This window comes from Saccostrea cucullata, unplaced genomic scaffold, assembly GCF_032062105.1.
Source record: "Saccostrea cucullata isolate Sc308-1 unplaced genomic scaffold, CSIRO_AGI_Scuc_v1 ctg457, whole genome shotgun sequence".
NCBI classification, from domain to species: Eukaryota; Metazoa; Mollusca; class Bivalvia; order Ostreida; family Ostreidae; genus Saccostrea; species Saccostrea cuccullata.
Window position 1 is genome coordinate 328,715 of NW_026933724.1, and position 18,850 is coordinate 347,564.

General features: G+C 35.6%; 2 protein-coding genes across 2 annotated transcripts in view; one reads left to right on the forward strand and one right to left on the reverse strand.

Annotated features, from left to right (window-relative positions):
- Window positions 1-18,850, reverse strand: part of LOC134239164 (uncharacterized) — a 164,465-nt gene that overhangs the window by 59,678 nt on the left and 85,937 nt on the right. The window lies entirely within an intron of this gene.
- LOC134239132 (myosin-7-like) lies at window positions 2,243-15,808 on the forward strand. The gene is made up of 3 exons (XM_062721297.1): window positions 2,243-2,408; window positions 9,488-9,707; window positions 14,880-15,808. The coding sequence occupies exons 1-3, from the start codon at window positions 2,274-2,276 to the stop codon at window positions 15,806-15,808; spliced, it is 1,284 nt and encodes a 427-aa protein (XP_062577281.1). The 5' UTR covers window positions 2,243-2,273.

Sequence of the window (18,850 nt, forward strand, 5' to 3'; positions counted from 1 at the left end):
AGCTCCATAAATCACTTCTATTTTCTTATCATGTGATTAAAATGAACAATTACTTGATATATCTAATTTTAAAAAGCTTTTACGGGGTAAAAACTTTTAATAGACGAACTTCAAAGAACCTTGAAGCACATTGAGAGGTATATAATGAAAATTGTTGCATGAAAAGATTTAATTTTTAAGCTTCATTTTGAGACTTTTTGAATTAAATTATAAATTAAAGAGTTGTCCTTCCTGGCTGAGGATCGGAGTCCCTTAAGCAATGAAACACTAATTAAACATTTTTCCTTCATATTGTGAAGAGAAAGATTTTATAGTTAGAGTTATTTTCCTTTGTTCATTTTATTGGCTTAAATCCAATCCTCTTAGCATTGACTGAAATGCATGTTCTTTACAAAAAATGTCATAAAACATTACTACAGTTTCATTTTGCAAGTCAATTTAAATATTTAAATCATATATTTTTTTTTTCTTTTTAAAAAGAAAATTCTTATGTGCAGAAAAATTCAGGTGTTATTTGCACAAAAATAATTCCAATTCATTCAAAGACTTGTAATTACCAAATCATGGAAATAGGGAGTCCCCCTACTTTTTCCTATGATTATATATTTAGCATGTTTGTTGTGTTGCTATGTTGCTACAAGTATAGTTCTTTTATGCATATTTTAACACAAGGGAAATTTAGCAGCTGAGTAGGAAAAGAACACAGAAATTTTTAAACAAGAATTATACAAATTCAAGTGTCATTAATGAGTGTGAAATCAAAGTTATATAATTCAAAATTCCTTAGAATATAATTTTTGTTAAATAAAAGGTATCTTGTTCAACATAATAAATACTATGTATCGATCATCATGCAATTGCTTGCAGACAGATGATGATTATATTTGTTGCAGAGCATGCATTTGGAGATGAGAATTATTATTAGTCTTTTAACAGCTGATTGAACTTGCAGTATTCCAGAAGTTCAAACTGTATTAATTTCTGGCATCTTCAACAATAAAACTGAGTTTATCAAATATGGTATACACCATTACTGCCTGTCTGTTATAGTATAAAGCTGTGGATGGAATTCAGTAAATGTTTAGGTGAAATATAAATTTTGCCTTACTAGGATAAGAAAGAAGTGAATGATTTGACTTTAACGATCAATATCTATCCACTGTTAACAATATACAGGCCCGACCACTTTTACTTTCATGTTTTTAGTCTTAAGGTATCTTAATTCCAGAATATCTCTGACTTAAGATCAGTGGTTTATCTTGTTCCTGCCCAGAGATAATGATTTGACTGTATGTGCAAAAACTCTTATTAATATTTGGAGGAAAATTGCTTTTTTGTAGAAAATCTATACAATAAAACACACTTATAGAAACACACTTAAAATGAATTGACATTTATAGCAAAGTGATCTTCATTCCCCTGGGGTTTTAAACATATTAATATGAAGCTAACAAATATAACAAATTATGTTTATTATGAAGCAAAATTGTCCATGCATCCCTGGCACTGTCTTGTAAGTGTGCTTTACAATAGTAAACTTTTGCATCAAAATAAACCAACTGTACTTCATAAAGTTGTGAATATCAAGCAACCTCTAACAATATCATTAACTAACTATAAAGAACTTTGGGAATCAAAATGCTCTATCAAAGCTGAGTTATCCCCCTTCCATCAATGCACTCTTTTGTGTCATGATGAATGCAAGATGTTGAAAATATCAATATAAGTATAGAAGATAATGAACCTGAATCCTCTTCATTGTCAAAACTAAAATTATCAAGTTTTAATAACTCAATAAATTTAGTACACTAGACCTAACAATATAAATTTCTACCATACATAAAAGAATTCAGTTCTGTTCTCAATAATAAGCTCAGGTTTATTGCTGATTGGGTGAAAGTGAGAGAAAATTGCCCACTTCTAATCAGTTTCTTGTCAACTTCAGCTGATTAAATAAAACAAATTTAGGTATGCAAGTGAAAGAAAGTACAGCACTGCCCAGCTACTATCAGAACCCAGGCAAAATATTGACTTTGGCACTTTCTGGAGTCTTTTACCTCCAACTAGATTTCAATCTCTTCATGGAGTAAGTTCACAATATGTGACAAAAATCACAGAAATTCAAAATATTTATAAGGATTTATTGTGTATCCAAAATGCATCAGTACATTTACTCTCTAACCATATGTTGTCTCGAGACGAGTAATACTTGATACCTTTTGGACTTGCGAGTTTATGGAATTTTAATGTCAATAGAACATTGTGATTAAGTAATGGATAAGCAACAGAGAACTGCTCTACAGAAGAATCATATGATGATAGTGGAGGACCTTCTTGTCACAGACGACTTTCTGGGACAGTGTTTCCAGGAGGACCTGTTTGACCTACATCTCATAGAAATCATAAAGGTACTTATTTAGAACTCTTCATCAAAATCATAAAGGTACTTATCTATACATCTTCATCTCAAATCACACAGGTACTTATCTATAGAACTTCATCTCAAATCATTAAGGTACTTTTCTGGAGCTCTGTAGCTAAAAGAATTAAGGTACTTCTATAACTTCTATATAACTATTTGTCTCAAATCATAGAACAAATTTTGGAAGAGACATCTCTGCTTGTAATAACTATGAGATTCCATTATCTGCTAAGTACCACAAAGCAGAAAAGAACATTTTAGAATGTACCTCAATACCAAAGTCCCTGACCCTGGGCCCATGAATTGAAAATTTAACATTTTGGAATATGCCTTCTTGCTATAACCATGCACGTCATAAGCTTTCTGAATATACCAAGAACCAGGGAAAATTTTTTACAGAAATATTCATTTTCACAATATAATCTAAATCAATAACAAGAGGTCCATCGACCACAAGGCTCACCTATGTAACTGGCCCTGTTCGTCACCAGATCCCTCTATTTAATATCTATTGTGGCCCCACTCTACCCTGGGGGGTCATGATTTGAAAAATTTAGAAACTACACTACCCGATTTTTCCCATATATTTCTATGTAAAATTTTGATTCCCCATTGTGGCCCCGCCCTATCCCTGGGGGTCATGAATTGAACAATTTAGAATCTACACTACCCAAGGATGCTTCCACATAGGTTTCAGCTTTTCCAACCTTAGAGTTTTTCTTGAGAAGAAGATTTTTAAAGATTTTTCTTATATATATTCATGAAAAACTTAGGATTCCCTATTGTAGCTCTGTCCTACCCCTGGTGGTCATGATTTGAATAATTCAGAATCTACACTACCCTAGGATCGATGCTTCCACATAAGTTTCAATTTTTCTGACCCAGTGGTTCTTATAAGAAGATTTTTTAATGACTCCATCCTATTTCTGTCTTTTCGTGATCATCTCCCCTTGGAAGGAGGCTTGACCCCTTATTTTAACAATTTAAAATCCCCTTATCAAAAGAATGCTTTGTACCAACTTTGCTCAAAATTGGCCCAGTGGTTCTTGAGAAGAAGTTTAAAATGTTAAAAGTACAGATGGATGGAAGGACAGACAGAAGGATGGACACGGGCTTGTTTGCATCATCCATGCTATTTTTCTTTATTACAGGCAATATAGTTATAGACAGCTCCAAAAACAATACATTCGTTAAAGACTGCTTCAAAATTAATAGTCATTTGGAATATATGTCAGATCTATCATCCTTAGCAAGTCTGTTAGTGTCTTATGATCCCTAGATACATCATCCATGAAAGTTTGGTCCAGGTAGGCCTTATAGTACCTTGGGAAAAGATTTACTGCAAATATTACATTCTGGTCACTCATGTAGAAAATGTCATTCAGATCCAGCATTCCTAGATGCATCATCCATGCAAGTTTTGTCCTTTTAGGGCTTGTATTTACTTGGGAATGGTTCTACTCCAAAAGCTTTGACTTGATCTGGTAATCAGTCCCAGCATCTGAAACAAGTTATTTAGTGTTCAACCACCATACAAATTTGGTATTCTATAGTTTGGTCAATGTATCATTCATCATGCAAGTTTGATCCAGGTAGATCTAATCCAATTGCTCAAATGTGAGAAAAATAACAACAGTTAAAATCAAAATGGTGTGGCAATACTGTAGATTCCTTATTTTATTCTAAGTAAAAAGCTTGAAGATGGTTTTGTGAGGTTAGGTACCTAGTTAAATAGACCTCTCCCTATCATTCAGTAGCATCCCAACAGTATGGGTGTTGGATGCACAATTTATTTTCCTCCCCAATGTGTCTGTATCATTAATGAAAATCCTATTTTGATTGATCTTACAATCAAGCAGATATATATAATCTTCAAGAAATATCATCTTGTCACTATCCTATTATCAGCTGTAAGTCTCATAACTCCACACAGCAAGGTTATAATGACCAAAGGCCTAATTAAGCAGAGTAAATATTTACAAAGTAAAATAAAAATGTTTGTATCAGAAGGACAGCTGACTTTCAGAACCAGAACTCTCTTACTGTTTAAAGTCTATCATTTAGAACGTTAAAGCCATGGGTTTATGCACATTTTTGACTTGTCTAGCAATTCTGAGCAAAATAAAACAAGAAAAAGCTCTAACATAATGCCATAACTCTTGATAAAATTTACTTTAGACCTTCTGAGTGTTACCCCCACCAAGTGCCCGATATCCAATCAGGTGGCCTGTACCTGTCAACCTAGGCTCCGATAATCCAGAAAGGTGGACAAATTCCTCTGTACTAAGCTACCCCATAGATTACACCACAACAAACTCAATACAGGATTAACAGTCTCTTTTCATTTTAGTTTTAAACATTTAAGGATTTCACAATCAACTCTCTTAAGATTTATCAGTCTTGTGCTAACAGTGGTGTAAATTTAGATCTAAACTAATTAGAAAGAGATGTCATAGTAATAACCAAATCCACTAGACAACCAGTCAATGCTAGGGTCAATGTCTACTTTACATTTGCCTACCTTTGTTCTTATTTATTACATTTCTGAGAAGAAACTTTTCCCTGAATGGCTTTTGAAAGTTAGTCTTGGGTATAACAATTCAAATTATTTTGTTTATGTACCCCGGTACATGTACCAGGTCCAATTTAAATTCCAAGAATTGAAGGGAAGAGAGAGAATGGAGGGGGGGGGGGGGGGGTGGGGGAATCAGAGGGTCTAGGATCCAGGGCAAAACTGGCATCCAAAGAAAACAATAAATTGAAATAAGAAAGCCATAGAACTAACTATTCAGAGGTAAAGGCCAAGGATAAAATTTACATTTGAAAGTCAAAATCCAAGGTCAAGGTCATGAGGCCAAAAATGGTGGTATCAAAAGAAAGGTTGCACCACAGACCTTTAGATCGCTTAGAACAAGAGGCCCAGGGGCCACAGCACTCACCTGAGCACATCATCTAGGAAAAAGCACACATCAGATCAGAACTAAAAGTTTACTGAGGTTGGGGGGGAAGCTTGAATTTTACCCCCCAGGGGATTATGACTTGAACAAACTAGAATCTACATTATCTGAGGATGATTCCATATAAATATTACTAATCATGGCTTTGAAATACTTGAAAAGAAGATTTCAAAAGGTTTCCCTATATATTCCTATGTAAAACTTTGGTTGGCCATTTTGGCCCCACCCTACCCCCAGGGGTCATGATTTGAAAAAAGTTGAATCTACACTACCTGAGGATGATTCCACATTAGTTTCATCTTTCCTGTCTCAATGGTTCTTGAGAAGAAGATTTTTAAAGATTTTTCCTATACTTTCCAATGTAAGACTTTGATCAGCCATATTGGCCCCACCCTACCCCCGGGGGTCATGATTTGAACAAACTTGAATCTACACTACATGAGGATGATTCCACATTAGTTTCATCTTTCCTGGCCTAGTGATTCTTGAGAAGAAGATTTTTAAAGATTTTTCCTATATATTCCTATGTAAAACTTTGATCGGCCATTTTGGCCCCACCCTACCCCCGGGGGTCATGATTTGAAATAATTTGAATCTACACTACATGAGGATGATTCCACATGAGTTTCATCTTTCCTGGCCCAGTGGTTCTTGAGATGAAGACTTTTTAAAAATGCCATTAATTTTTCTCTAATTCATAATTATCTCCCCTTCGAAAAGGGCGTGGCCCTTCATTTGAACAAACTTGAATTCCCTTTACCCAAGGATACTTTGTGGCAAGTTTGGTTGAAATTGGCCCTTTGGTTCTTGAGGAGAAGATGAAAATTGAAAACGACGACGACAACGATGACGGACAACGGAGAAATTTTAATCAGAAAAGCTCACTTGAGCCTTCGGCTCAGGAGAGCTTAAAAAATTGAGGTGTTTAAAAAAAAAAAATAAAGGTATGGAACTCTTTTCATAGGGTACCTTCTTTCGCCATTAAAATTCTTTTAAATCAAATGCTTTACAATTTTACTTCCTATCCATATCTATTCAAATATAAACAATCTTCATTACTACCAAAGTTCATTCCGTAATTTCTCGAGATATTCTGAAATCAATTTTTTTTACTCGACATCAGCTTGGGCCTTCACTAATTGTAAAGCGGGAACGACAGGACAAATTTTCCCCGAATATTTTCCTATATTTTCTCATTTGCATTCGAGCTTTACAAGGTTTTTCTTTAATTTGATCAAATGATCTTACTAAGTCACAAACAACATTTTAGCGGTCTAATTGTTTAAATCGGTATATATTGGATTATATAAAGGTATATAATGGATTCCGGGAAAATTCGTTCTACCATGGCTTCATTTATATTCATAATCAACATGGCGGTGAAATTGACGATACAGTCGTTTTCAAATTAATTTTTCATGAAAGGAATTACTATGGACTTAACGTTACAATCTGGAGTAAGAAATCAACTTTAAATTGTTGAAAGGTTTTGCAAATACTATGCAACTCTTCGCTGCACTTCAAACACCGTCTGTTTACATGTGAATGACCAGGGGCCCAATCTAATGTCGAGTAAAAGAAAGTAGGTCATTTTAAACAATAAAATGCTTTCTTTGTTTGTTATTGCTGGAATTAACGGAAGCAGCTGTTGCAGAAAAAATACATAACCCGCTTACGCAGGTTATGTAATTTTTTTCTGCAATAACTGCGACCGTTAATTCCAGCAATAACAAACAAAGAAAGACATTTTATTGTTTATATTTATATCTGTTTAAATAATCATTTAAAGAAGGATTAAAAAGTTTAATTATTGTATTAATGATGCGAACGTCTTTATATGTTTCATTGATGGAACAGCCACTGATCAAGAAATCTGTACAGGCGACATGCCTAATGTAGTTCATGCAGTGATTAAAGCAATGGGTTTTCTTAAGAAATAAAGGAGAAAATATTCAGTGGATGTAAATATTTTGAAATTGATTTCATAATATCTCAAGAAATATATGGAATTTCCAAATGAGCTATGGTAGAATTGAAGAATGTTTATCTATGAATAGATTCAAATATAAAGTAGAATTTTGGAGCATTAGAATGAAAAATATTTTATTAGCGAAATTGGGTACGCAGTGTAAGAGTTCCATACCTCTTTTTTTTTTTTTACACACAAATTTTTTTTAAGCAATCCAAAGGCCTGTTGGTTGCACACAAGGAATAGACATATTTGAAATATGAAAGCTGACTACATCAACCATTCAAAAGATGTGACCAAGGTTTAAGTTTGGTAATAAAAGCTTTTCAAAAGTGTGTCAAATTTTAAGCTCATAATTGCAGGTTTAAAATAAGGTTGCAGACTTAGTTTCATGTGGAAATATCTGTGCAAAAAACCATTGAGAGAGAATATTCTCGAGATCTGAGTATGCTAGATATAAAGATGCATAAAATATGGGACTCTTATCAAAGTACATGATTTAGTAAAAATTATTTTCCATTAAAGATGCTCAATAATTATTTAATTCCACCAAAGAAGCTCAATAATTATATAATTATGTAACAGTATTGATCATCACTGCATTACCTCAGTACATGTATTTGTAAACTGAATACTTATGGTCCAATTTTGACAGAGAAAAGTTAAACTTAGATTATTACACAACCCAAATTCTGTTTGGTAAATTTTAATAAATGCAAATAAAAAGGGACCAACACACGTGTACTTTGCCTTGTATTGAGGTCTTTGAGTAATTGCTGTTGACCTAGTTGACATACCTGTCTGAATATTGAGCTCTAACTGGGAGTAATTTGTTAAAGTGACAAAATCTATTCACTCCCTGTGCATTTATATATGATAAGCTGATTTCAGGCCCATTATATGTCCAACTTAGTTTGTTTTTCTTCAGTACTGCATAGAATGAACTGTCACTTAAAAGAGAACATGAAAAATTACAGCGATGTTTCACAACATGTTTAGTTCCATGTTACATGTGGCTATGGTGACCACACATTGAAGTTTTCATCATTACACAACATGACATTTACAATTATTTATGGTAAATTCCTTCTAAACTATGATTAAATATCATCATTTAAATTCAGAGCCAAATCTCTCTAAACAAAACTCAATAGAAGTCTCCAAGTTAGTATGTGTAATACAAATCACAAATTGAGCTTGTTTTTGGAAAATCATTGAAACCTTAGATTTGATCTTCAATGTTCCTCTAAAAAAGCTTCTACATACCGGTATAGAGAAACAAAAGGCCCAGGGGCCACAACCTGAGCACAAAAAAAACACATATCAGATCAGAACTGAGTTTACTGAAGGGGGGGGGGGGGGGGGGGGCTTGAATTTTACCCCCCCAGGGGGTCATAGTTTGAACAAACTAGAATCTACACTACCTGAGGATGATTCCATATAAAAATCACTAATCATGGCTTTGAAGTACTTGAAAAGAAGATTTTAAAAGCTTTCCCTATATATTCCTATGTAAAACTTTGGTCGGCCATTTTGGCCCCACCCTAGCCAGGGGGGGGGGGTCATGATTTGAACAAACTTGAATCTACACTACCTGAGGATGATTCCACATGAGTTTCATCTTTCCTGGCCCAGTGGTTCTTGAGAAGAAGATTTTTAAAGATTTTTCCTATATATTTCCTATGTAAAACTTTGAACGGCCATTTTGGCCCCACCATACCCCTGGGGGTCATGATTTGAACAAACGTGAATCTACACTACCTGAGGATGATTCCACATGAGTTTCATCTTTCCTGGCCCAGTGGTTCTAGAGAAGAAGATTTTTTAATAATGCCATTAATTTTTCTCTAATTCATAATTATCTCCCCTTGGAAAAGGGTGCGGTCCTTTATTTGAACAAACTTGAATCCCCTTTACCCAAGGATACTTTGTAGCAAGTTTGGTTGAAATTGGCCCAGTGGTTCTTGAGAAGAAGACGAAAATGTGAAAAGTTAACGACAACAACGACGACGACGGACAACGGACAAATTTTGATCAGAAAAGCTCACTTGAGCCTTCGGCTCAGGTGAGCTAAAAACAAAAAAAAAACTTAGGTACTGATACATGTATAGTTCAATATTATCTTTATCTCACTTCTAGACTGAACGTACCAACCAACAGAAAGTCCATAAGCTACTTGAGCTGTTACCACACCGTGGTCCTGAGGCTTTTGATAAATTTGTCAGCATCATAGAGCTGAGATACCCCTGGCTGTCTATGTCCCTAGAGAATGGACTGAGTCAGGAGAGACAGAAACACCAGGAGAACCGCTGGTCAAGCAGGATAGACCAGCTACCAAGGCTGGGGCTAGAGAGACTGGGTAGGTATCTAATCAACAGACAGAAACACCAGTAGAACCGCTGGTCCAGCAGGATAGACCAGCTATCCAGGCTGGTACTAGAGAGACTGGGTAGGTATCTAATCAACAGACAGAAACACCAGGAAGACCGCTGGTCCAGAAGAATAGACCAGCTACCAAGGCTGGGCTAGAGAGACTGGGTAGGAATCTTATCAATAGACAGAAACATCAGGAGAACCGATGGTTTGGTAGAATAAACCAGCTACCAAGGCTGGGCTAGAGAGACTGGGTAGGTATCTTAGCAATAGACAGAAACACCAGGAGAACCGCTGGTCAAGAATAGACCACCTCATATGGCTTGGGGTAGAGAGATTAGGTATGTATTAAAACAGGACATACAGAAAAACAGTGTACCAGCAGAAAAGACCAGCTACCCAGGTTAGGGCTAGAGAGACTGGGTAGGTATAAAATCTACAGGACAGACAATATACCAAGAGAAGTGCTGGTAAACTAGAATAGACCAGCTACCAAGGCTGGGGCTAGAGAGACTAGGTATGTATCTAACTAACAGGTCACACAGGAGAACCGCTAGTCTAGTAGGATAGACCAGCTATCCAGGCTGGTACTAGAGAGACTGGGTAGGTATCTAATCAACAGACAGAAACAGCAGGAGAATCGCTGGTCAAGTAGAATAGACCAGCTTCTTAGGTTTGGGCAGAGGGATTAGGTAGGTATTAAATCAACAGGACAGATAGAAATACCAGCAGAATAGACCAGCTTCCCAGACTGGGGCTAGAAAGACTAGGTAGGTACTGTAAAACGAGAATATTTGGCGCACTACTAATTTTAGCGCCTTTGCCGCAAGAGCTCCTGAGCGCTAAAATTTATTGTGCGCTAACGGATTAGTAATTTTGTGTGTGTGTGTGTTTAAAGCTTTCATATAAGTACATGTAAACCAGAACGCACGATTATGTAATGTCGAAGGGTCGTTGGATTTAATATACACTCTAGCACTGTACATGGTAGGACCGATCGAAAAATGTCTGCCAAATTATAATTTAATTAAAGTATTGTTAGCTGTTAACCAATACTTATCATTAGCACCTTCAACATTTGGCTTCTCAGCGTGTCAATCATCTATCGCCTTGAGGTAAACAATGCAATGAAGCATGGCGATTGAGCTTGCAGACAATACCTGATTATGATTACCGTTTATCCCAGTAATTTTCTTTCGATGCATGCATTGTTTTAATAAAAAAAATGCGTAAATACTTCATTTCTTTTATTTAAAATAAAATTAGAATAAAACTTAACGTTGTGCCACCTCCATGTAATATTGCAACACCACGGTAAAGTTGACGAATGTTGAATTATATACGGGACTGTTATTGTGTTTCCATGCTTGACTAACCAAAAAAGTAAAAAAAAAATGCGTGTGGATTAAAAAAAAACCAACAATATCACATTTATATATTTTAATGACAAGTGCAAGCGCTAAAATTTATTTGCGCCAATGCATTCCAGCTTGCGTTTGCGCTAAAATATGTATGCGCCAAATTTTTAGGTCACCTGAGTAAACTCAGGTGGCCTATTGCTATCCGTTTTCGTCCGTCGTCGTCCGTCGTTCGTCGTCCGTCGTGTGTTAACATTTGAACATTTTCAGCTTCTTCTCTGCAACCACTGAACCAATTTCAACCAAATTTGGCACAAAGCATCTATGGGTGAAGGGGAACAAAAATTGTGAATTTCATGATCCCTGCCCCCCTGGGGCCTGAGGGGTGGGGCCAAAACCACTAAAATTAATGCAATCTTTAAAAATCTTCTTCTTTACTCCTGGACATCAAGCAGTCAAACTGTTTGCATGATTGTAATCAGCATTGAGTCCTTTACCAAAATTGTGAAATTCATGGCCCTGGGGTCAGGGGTTCTAGTGCTAGGGCGGGGCTAAATAAGTATATAGTGAAAATGCATTATTTCTTTGGAAATCTTCTTCTCTACTCCTGGGTACTAAATAAACCAACTAAATACATAGTTATGATGAGCAAGAGTGCCTCTACCAAAATTGTGAATTTTATGCCCCAGGGTCAAGGGTTCTGGTGTTAGGGCGGGGCTCTATTGATTATATATAGTGAAAATACATGATTTCTTTGAAAATCTTCTTCTCTGCCCCTGGGTATTAAATATACTAAGTGCATAGTTATGATGAGCATGAGTGCCTCTACCAAAATTGTGAATTTTATGGCCCCAGGGTCAGGGGTTCTGGTGTTAGGGCGGGGCTCTATTGATTATATATAGTGAAATTACATGATTTCTTTGAAAATCTTCTTCTCTGCCCCTGGGTATTAAATATACTAACGAAGTGCATAGTTATGATGAGCAAGAGTGCTTTTACCAAAATTGTGAATTTTATGGCCCCAGGGTCAAGGGTTCTGGTGTTGGGGGGGGGGGGGGCTCTATTGATTATATAGTGAAAATACATGAATTCTTTGAAAATCTTCTACTCTGCTCCTAGGTATTAAATAAACCAACTAAGTGCATAGTTATGATGAGCAAGAGTGCCTCAACCAAAATTGTGAATTTTATGGCTCAAGGGTTCTGGTGTTAGGGCGGGGATCTATAGATTATATAAAGTAAAAATACATGAATTCTTTGAAAATCTTCTTCTCTGCTCCTAGGTATTAAATAAACTAACTAAGTGCATAGTTATGATGAGCAAGAGTGCTTTTACCAAAATTGTGAATTTTATGGTCCCAGGGTCAGGGTTTCTGGTGTTAGGGCAGGGGTCTATTGATTATATATTAAAAAATACATGAATTCTTTGAAAATCTTCTTCTCTGCTCCTAGGAATTAAATAAACTAAGTACATAGTTATGATGAGCAAGAATGCCTCATAATTTGAACAATTTAGAATCTACACTTCCCCAGAATGCTTCCACATAAGTTTCAGCTTTTCTGACCCAGTAGTTCTTTAGAAGGAGATTTTCAAAGATTTATTCTGTATATTTCAATGTAAAACTTGGATTCCCTATTGTGGCCCCGCCCAACCCCTGGGGGTCATGATTTGAACAAATTAGAATCTACACTAAAACAGCATGCTTCCACATAAGTTTCAGCTTTTCTGGCTCAGTAGTTCTTGAGAAAAAGATTTTCAAAGATTTTTCCTATATGTTTCTATGTAAAACATTGATTCCCCATTGTGGCCCGCCCTATCCCCAGGGGTCATGATTTGCACAATTTAGCATCTACACTACCCCAGGATGCTTCAACATAAGTTTCAGCTTTTCTGGCCCAGTGGTTCTTGAGAAGAAGATTTTTAAAGATTTTTCCTATATATTTCTATGTAAAACTTTGATTCCCGAATGTGGCCAAGCAACCCCGGGGGTCATGATTTACACAATTTAGAATCTACACTATCCTAGGTTGCTTCAAAATAAGTTTCAGTTTTTCTGGCCCAGTGGTTCTTGAGAAGAAGATTTTCAAAGATTTTTCCTTTATATTTCTATGTAAAACTTTGATTCCCCATTGTGGCCCCGCCCAACCCCCGGGGGTCATGATTTGTACAATATAAAATCTACACTACCCCAGCATGCTTCCACATAAGTTTCAGCTTTTCTGGCCCTGTGGTTCTTGAGAAGAAGATTTTCAAAGATTTTTTCCTATATATTTCTATGTTAAACTTTGATTTCCCATTGTGGCCCCGCCCTACCCCTGGGGGTCATGATTTGAACAATTTAGAATCTACACTACCCCAGGATGCTTCCACATAAGTTTCAGCTTTTCTGGCCCAGTGGTTCTTGAGAAGATTTTTTAATGACCCAACCCTATTTTTGTCTTTTCTTGATTATCTCCCCTTGCGAGGGGATATGTCCCTTAATTTTAACAATTTAAAATCCCCTTTACCCAAGGATGCTTTGTACTAAGTTTGGTCAAAATTGGCCCAGTGGTTCTTGAGAAGAAGTCGAAAATGTGAAAAGTTTACAGACGGACGGACAGACAGACAGACAGACAGACGGACAGACGGACAGACGGACGGACGACGGACAAAATGTGATCAGAAAAGCTCACTTGAGCCTTCGGCTCAGGTGAGCTAAAAACATTAAATCTTTGAAATTTTTTTTTCTTTGTCTCTGGGTATAAAGCAGATGAACTACCTTTATAGTTATGATGAGCAAGGGCCTTAATCTTGCAGAATTGAGAATTTCAAAGCCCCAGGGTCAGGGGTGGGGTGGGGGCTCTACTTATATACTGAAAATGAATTTATTGTTTGAAATCTGCTCTTTTGTATTTATAAAACATTTATTTATTTTTTTGATATTAAGGGTGCCTTTTTGAAATTTGTGCAATGTGTGGACCTTGGGTCAGGGGTTTATGTCACAGTGTTAGGGGCACTACTGGTTAGTTGGAATGAATTTTTGTTCCCCTACCCTGCATATGGATATTCAGTAACCAAGCTAAGCAACTGCTAAGTGTATTGTAATGATGATCAATGGTGCCTCTTTCAAAATTGTGAATGTCATATAGCATCTGGCTTAAAACATGGATCAAATTCAATAACTGGAAAATTGTTGCATTATGCTCAGGTGACCTATGAGGCCCGTGGGCCTCTTGTCTCGTTTTACAGTATCTGATCAATTGAAGAGAACCTTTAGCTGGTAAAACAGAACAGACCAGCTGCCCAGCAAAATAGACCAGGTCCTTAGACTGGGGCTAGAGTTGCTTGGTAGATATCAGATCAACAGACAAAAACACCAGAACTGCTGACCTGACAGAAATGACCAGCTCACCAGGCTGGGGCTAGAGAGATCTCTAAGTTACCTTATCAGTGGGTCAGACAGAAACACCAGAACTGCTGGTGTGATGTAAAAGACTGATCTTGACTTTATGAAGACAAGGTCAAGAATGTTGGTGATGTGTTCCTCCCCTTTATATAACTTCTGCATATTCCAAGTTCAAACTTTTTGATGTCAAGGGATTCTTGTTTTATAGTTAAGTCCTATTTTTCTTAACTTTGAAATAGGTCAAGGTCAAAAAATATTTTGTGCAGTGCATCTTGTCCTAATGTTGTCTTTACAAGTTCCAATTTTGCAAGAGATCCTTTCATGTCAAACGGTTCTCACTTTTACTCATGAACTTAAGTAAAATACACATTGCATTAAAATATTTACATTATGTATTCCCAATCTCCTGTTTCAGGATCCCCATCAAGGTATCAATCCTACAAAATCTCCAGTCAAAGAGAACTGTGCTCTGCTACTGATGTTTCTGAACGAATTGAGAACTTTACTCAGAGGAGCTTTGGACTTCACAGAAAACTGTCTCAATCTGACAAACGGGCAGTGGAACAATTCCTACTGGAACAAATTAAGCTTGAAGTGAAAAAACAAAACGAAGTTCATTCCAAATCAAATGACAAAATTCCTCCACTTATAAAACAATGGCTATTGAACACCCACATCAAGTTCAAAGTTCACATAGACTGTCTTCCAGAAGATTCAATCTCAAAGGAGGAACTTCATACTTCCTACTCCATCACTTTTGAAATTGTTGAAAAACAGATCGAGACTTTGCTGAATCGCATCCAACACCTCGAAGAACAGATGACCAATCTTTATGATGTTCTCGGGGAGACTTCACGGAAAAAGAGCCCGGCATTACTGGTGGAGAATATTTTACATAAATGTCAGGATATTGAGGTTAAGCTCGAGTGGAGGCAGAAGGAAATTGATGACATGAGCAATGAAAATTATGAGATGACAATGGCTAAGAAAAAGTTAGCCCATGAACTGCAACTTAAAGATGTTCAGTTAGAGGTGAAAGCGAACCAGATAAGCAAACTTCAGCAAGAAAATAAGGCCTTGAAAATGGAGATAGAAAAACTCAAAAAAGCTAGTAACACACAATCAGAAAAGGAAAAGACACTCACAGAATTACAACATATTGTCAATGACTTGAGACAGTCTCGGGATCAAGTCCGCGATGAAAACACAGAGCTAAAATACAGACTAGAACAACAACGTGCTCGCTTCTTGTCTCCTAGGAGACAAACATCTTATTCCAAAACCTCCAACAGCAAGTCTCTGAGAGCAAAAGCTGCAAACAAAAAGAGACTCAACAACAGATGATTCAAACAATCTTTTTTCCCCAAAAAACAATTCATGCAATGTATAATATTTCAGTTTGAATATTTCTAATGTAAATAAATCATCATCAAAGTAAGTGTTGCTTGTTCCTAAGAAGGAATTGTTGTGTTGCAATTCAAAAAAAAAAAAAATAATAATAATAAAACAAGATAAGTAAAAACGGATCTGATGAAACTCCAAAACTAAGCAACTTCATGATGAAACTTATTGTTCACTAATTGTTTTTCATTCTTTCACCATAATGTTCATCATTCCTTAATAAGGTCTTTCACATTAATATTTACTTCAACATTTGGACAGTTGGAAATACAGAAAAAGATAAAGACATATTCTCTAGTAAATAATAAAAAAAAAACATAAGGAAGTTGAAACTCTGCACTCTATTAAGACCCTTTTTTCTTCAAAAATCTTAAATATCTTTTGTAAATATTTGAAGGGCACACTAGGATACAAATAGAACAGGCTTTATAAAATCAAAAAAAAATATCATTTACCCCTGAAATACTACTGTTAATATGCAATCAGATAAGATATTTCTTTAAAAGTGAGTCACCTAATTATTTGCTTTGTCACTGTGCTTCTGCAATTCCTGTGTCCCTTCTTTCTAAAGAATGACATGTATCATTATCAAGGTCTAATCACATGGTTCATCCACAAATTAAGGGAACTGCAATATCTAGTCTTTGAAGAGAACAAAAAATTAGCAAATTCAATAATCATTCTGAAATACCTTTATTCAAAACATTACTTAACCAATGATTAGAAAAAGGATGAAGGTCACTGTAGGTCATCATGAGCCAGTGTGGGTACCACACTTACTGTAAACCAAGTATTATACGCGTGCGATAAATATCCGCGAGTTCCGCGAGTAACCTTTGCTCGCGGATATTTATCGTCGCGAACCAGTTGTTCATATTACCATGTGGTATGATTAGAGTTATTTGCCCTTTTTTGAATACCGCTCCTGACGGTTCAATACGTAATCACGGAAGAACTTTAGTGTACTAGAAGCAGTTGAAATTTTAAAAAAAATATAAAAACGAATGGCAAATCTAAAACTATTTGTCTAAAAATGATTAAAATGTCAATAATTATTTCAGCTTGTGTTATTATTGTTCATTTATTGTCACATACGAGTTAGAGATAGCCTGGTTAATTAAGACTAATTATGGTCCAGTCCTGCTCTTTTCCAACCATTTTTAATAATTGCGCTTTGGCTATGTAGATCTTAGAAAGCGTCGATTACTTAATTAGTATGAGGCACTTTTACAATTGAGAGTTTTAAATCAACTTTAATCTCCTAGATTTTTTTCCCGATTTCATTTGAGCGTCGTGAATAATGTGTAAGAAGTATATTCATGGTAACATTTTACCCACTTTAGGGGGCGGATATAAGATTTTAAATGGCCGCAATGCGCAGAATGTCTTGAAAACTGCATAAGCAGTACTCACGGCAACATTTTACCTAGTTTATGGGCGGATATAAAACTTTAATTTGAAGCAAAAAATACTTTATGAAATAAAAAATGTGACCACTTGTTCGCGGAAATTAATCGTCGCGGATTAGTTCGCTAGCGGTCAGTCGCGAATAAAAAATGACGCGTATAATAATTGGTTTACAGTATACTACTATAAAAATTCCACACTTACTGAATGCCAAGTCATGAAGTACCTTCAAATTTGTGAAATACTTTTATGTTCCCATGTAGAATGCTCATGATTAAAGCTCAAGTTTTTTTTCAACAGTGAGTGACCCTCAGAATTCAAGGTCTTGAGTTCGAAATTTTTGAATCCGTAAAAAGGTTTAATCTGACATAAGGAATATGTAAAATCATAAAGACCCAGCACCAATGATACACAAGTTATGGTCAAGGTCAAGTTTTTGCAGACAAACAAACAGACAAGGAGACAGACCTTAAACACATTTTGTCCCTAAATCTCTTTTAACCCCTTCCAATTGGCAAAGATTTTAAGCATTTCTAGACAAATTGATATTAAGAATTCAATGCATTTTTTAAAAAGTATTTCTTGTAATTTCAGTATATACCAATGTAAATATATTCTGAAAGCAGATATCGTGTAGTTTCTCAAAATTATTATAAAATTATCATTTCAGTTGCTATGGCAATGAAATACACCATAATCATGATGGAATTTCCACTTACTCAAGAATGAGTTTCATTTTAGTTAAATATATTTTTAAAAATTATTTTATTGTGCATGAAAAATTAAATGAAGCTGAAGCAGGATGCTAATTTTTGGTTGAACTTTGTTGTCAATGTCAACACAACCAGATACAGGGAAGAGTACAGTAACATTATAGAGCCAAGACATTCATTTTTTTTTTTAATAAAAGAAAATCGATATTTATCTACACACGTGCCTAATTAATGTTTTTGACATCACATGGCTATTAAATTACCATTGGCTATTGTATCAGTCTACTTCTCTGAGCTGATAATCTGATTAACATAGATTCAGAACTTTAAAAGTCTAACCAAAGTGTTAAATCTGCTGGATTCAATCCATAGAAGTACATATGCAGAACAGGGGTATGGCATGGGAGGTCTAATTGGAGTAATTCGTCATGTCTACATAAATACAAAGATTAAAAATATACCCCAGTAATAAAGCAGGAAGTAGTCACTTTATCTTAAAAAATAGTACAGAAATTTGAAATAATGAAAGTGTCAGAAGAATTTGTATTTCTTTCTGTTTGTTTGTGCTCTCAAGATTTACATTTCTAACTTGTTTTACCCTTGGAGAACCTTACACTTGACTTTAATACATTGGTCAAAAACAAACAGAGATGAACAACGGCTGCAAAGGTAAGGAGTCAACATTAACAATATATTTATGTGAAACAATTAAAATTAAAAAAAAATTAATCTTCCTACTTCAAAATATTCAAATAGAAATGCAAAAAGCAGTTAGATTTGTAAAACACAAATGTATCTATACATTTACAATGTTGAATTCAAATAAAACAAAAAGAACCCTTTTGTATATGTCTGCATTGCTCTT

What these genes read in the sequence shown, in the direction of transcription:
- LOC134239132 (XM_062721297.1), top strand. Translation starts at nt 2,274, where the DNA reads ATGGATAAGCAACAGAGAACTGCTCTACAGAAGAATCATATGATGATA. An exon ending in ATCTCATAGAAATCATAAAG is followed by an intron (nt 2,409 to 9,487) that starts GTACTTATTTAG and finishes TCTCACTTCTAG; the next exon opens with ACTGAACGTACCAACCAACA. An exon ending in GCTGGGGCTAGAGAGACTGG is followed by an intron (nt 9,708 to 14,879) that starts GTAGGTATCTAA and finishes CTCCTGTTTCAG; the next exon opens with GATCCCCATCAAGGTATCAA.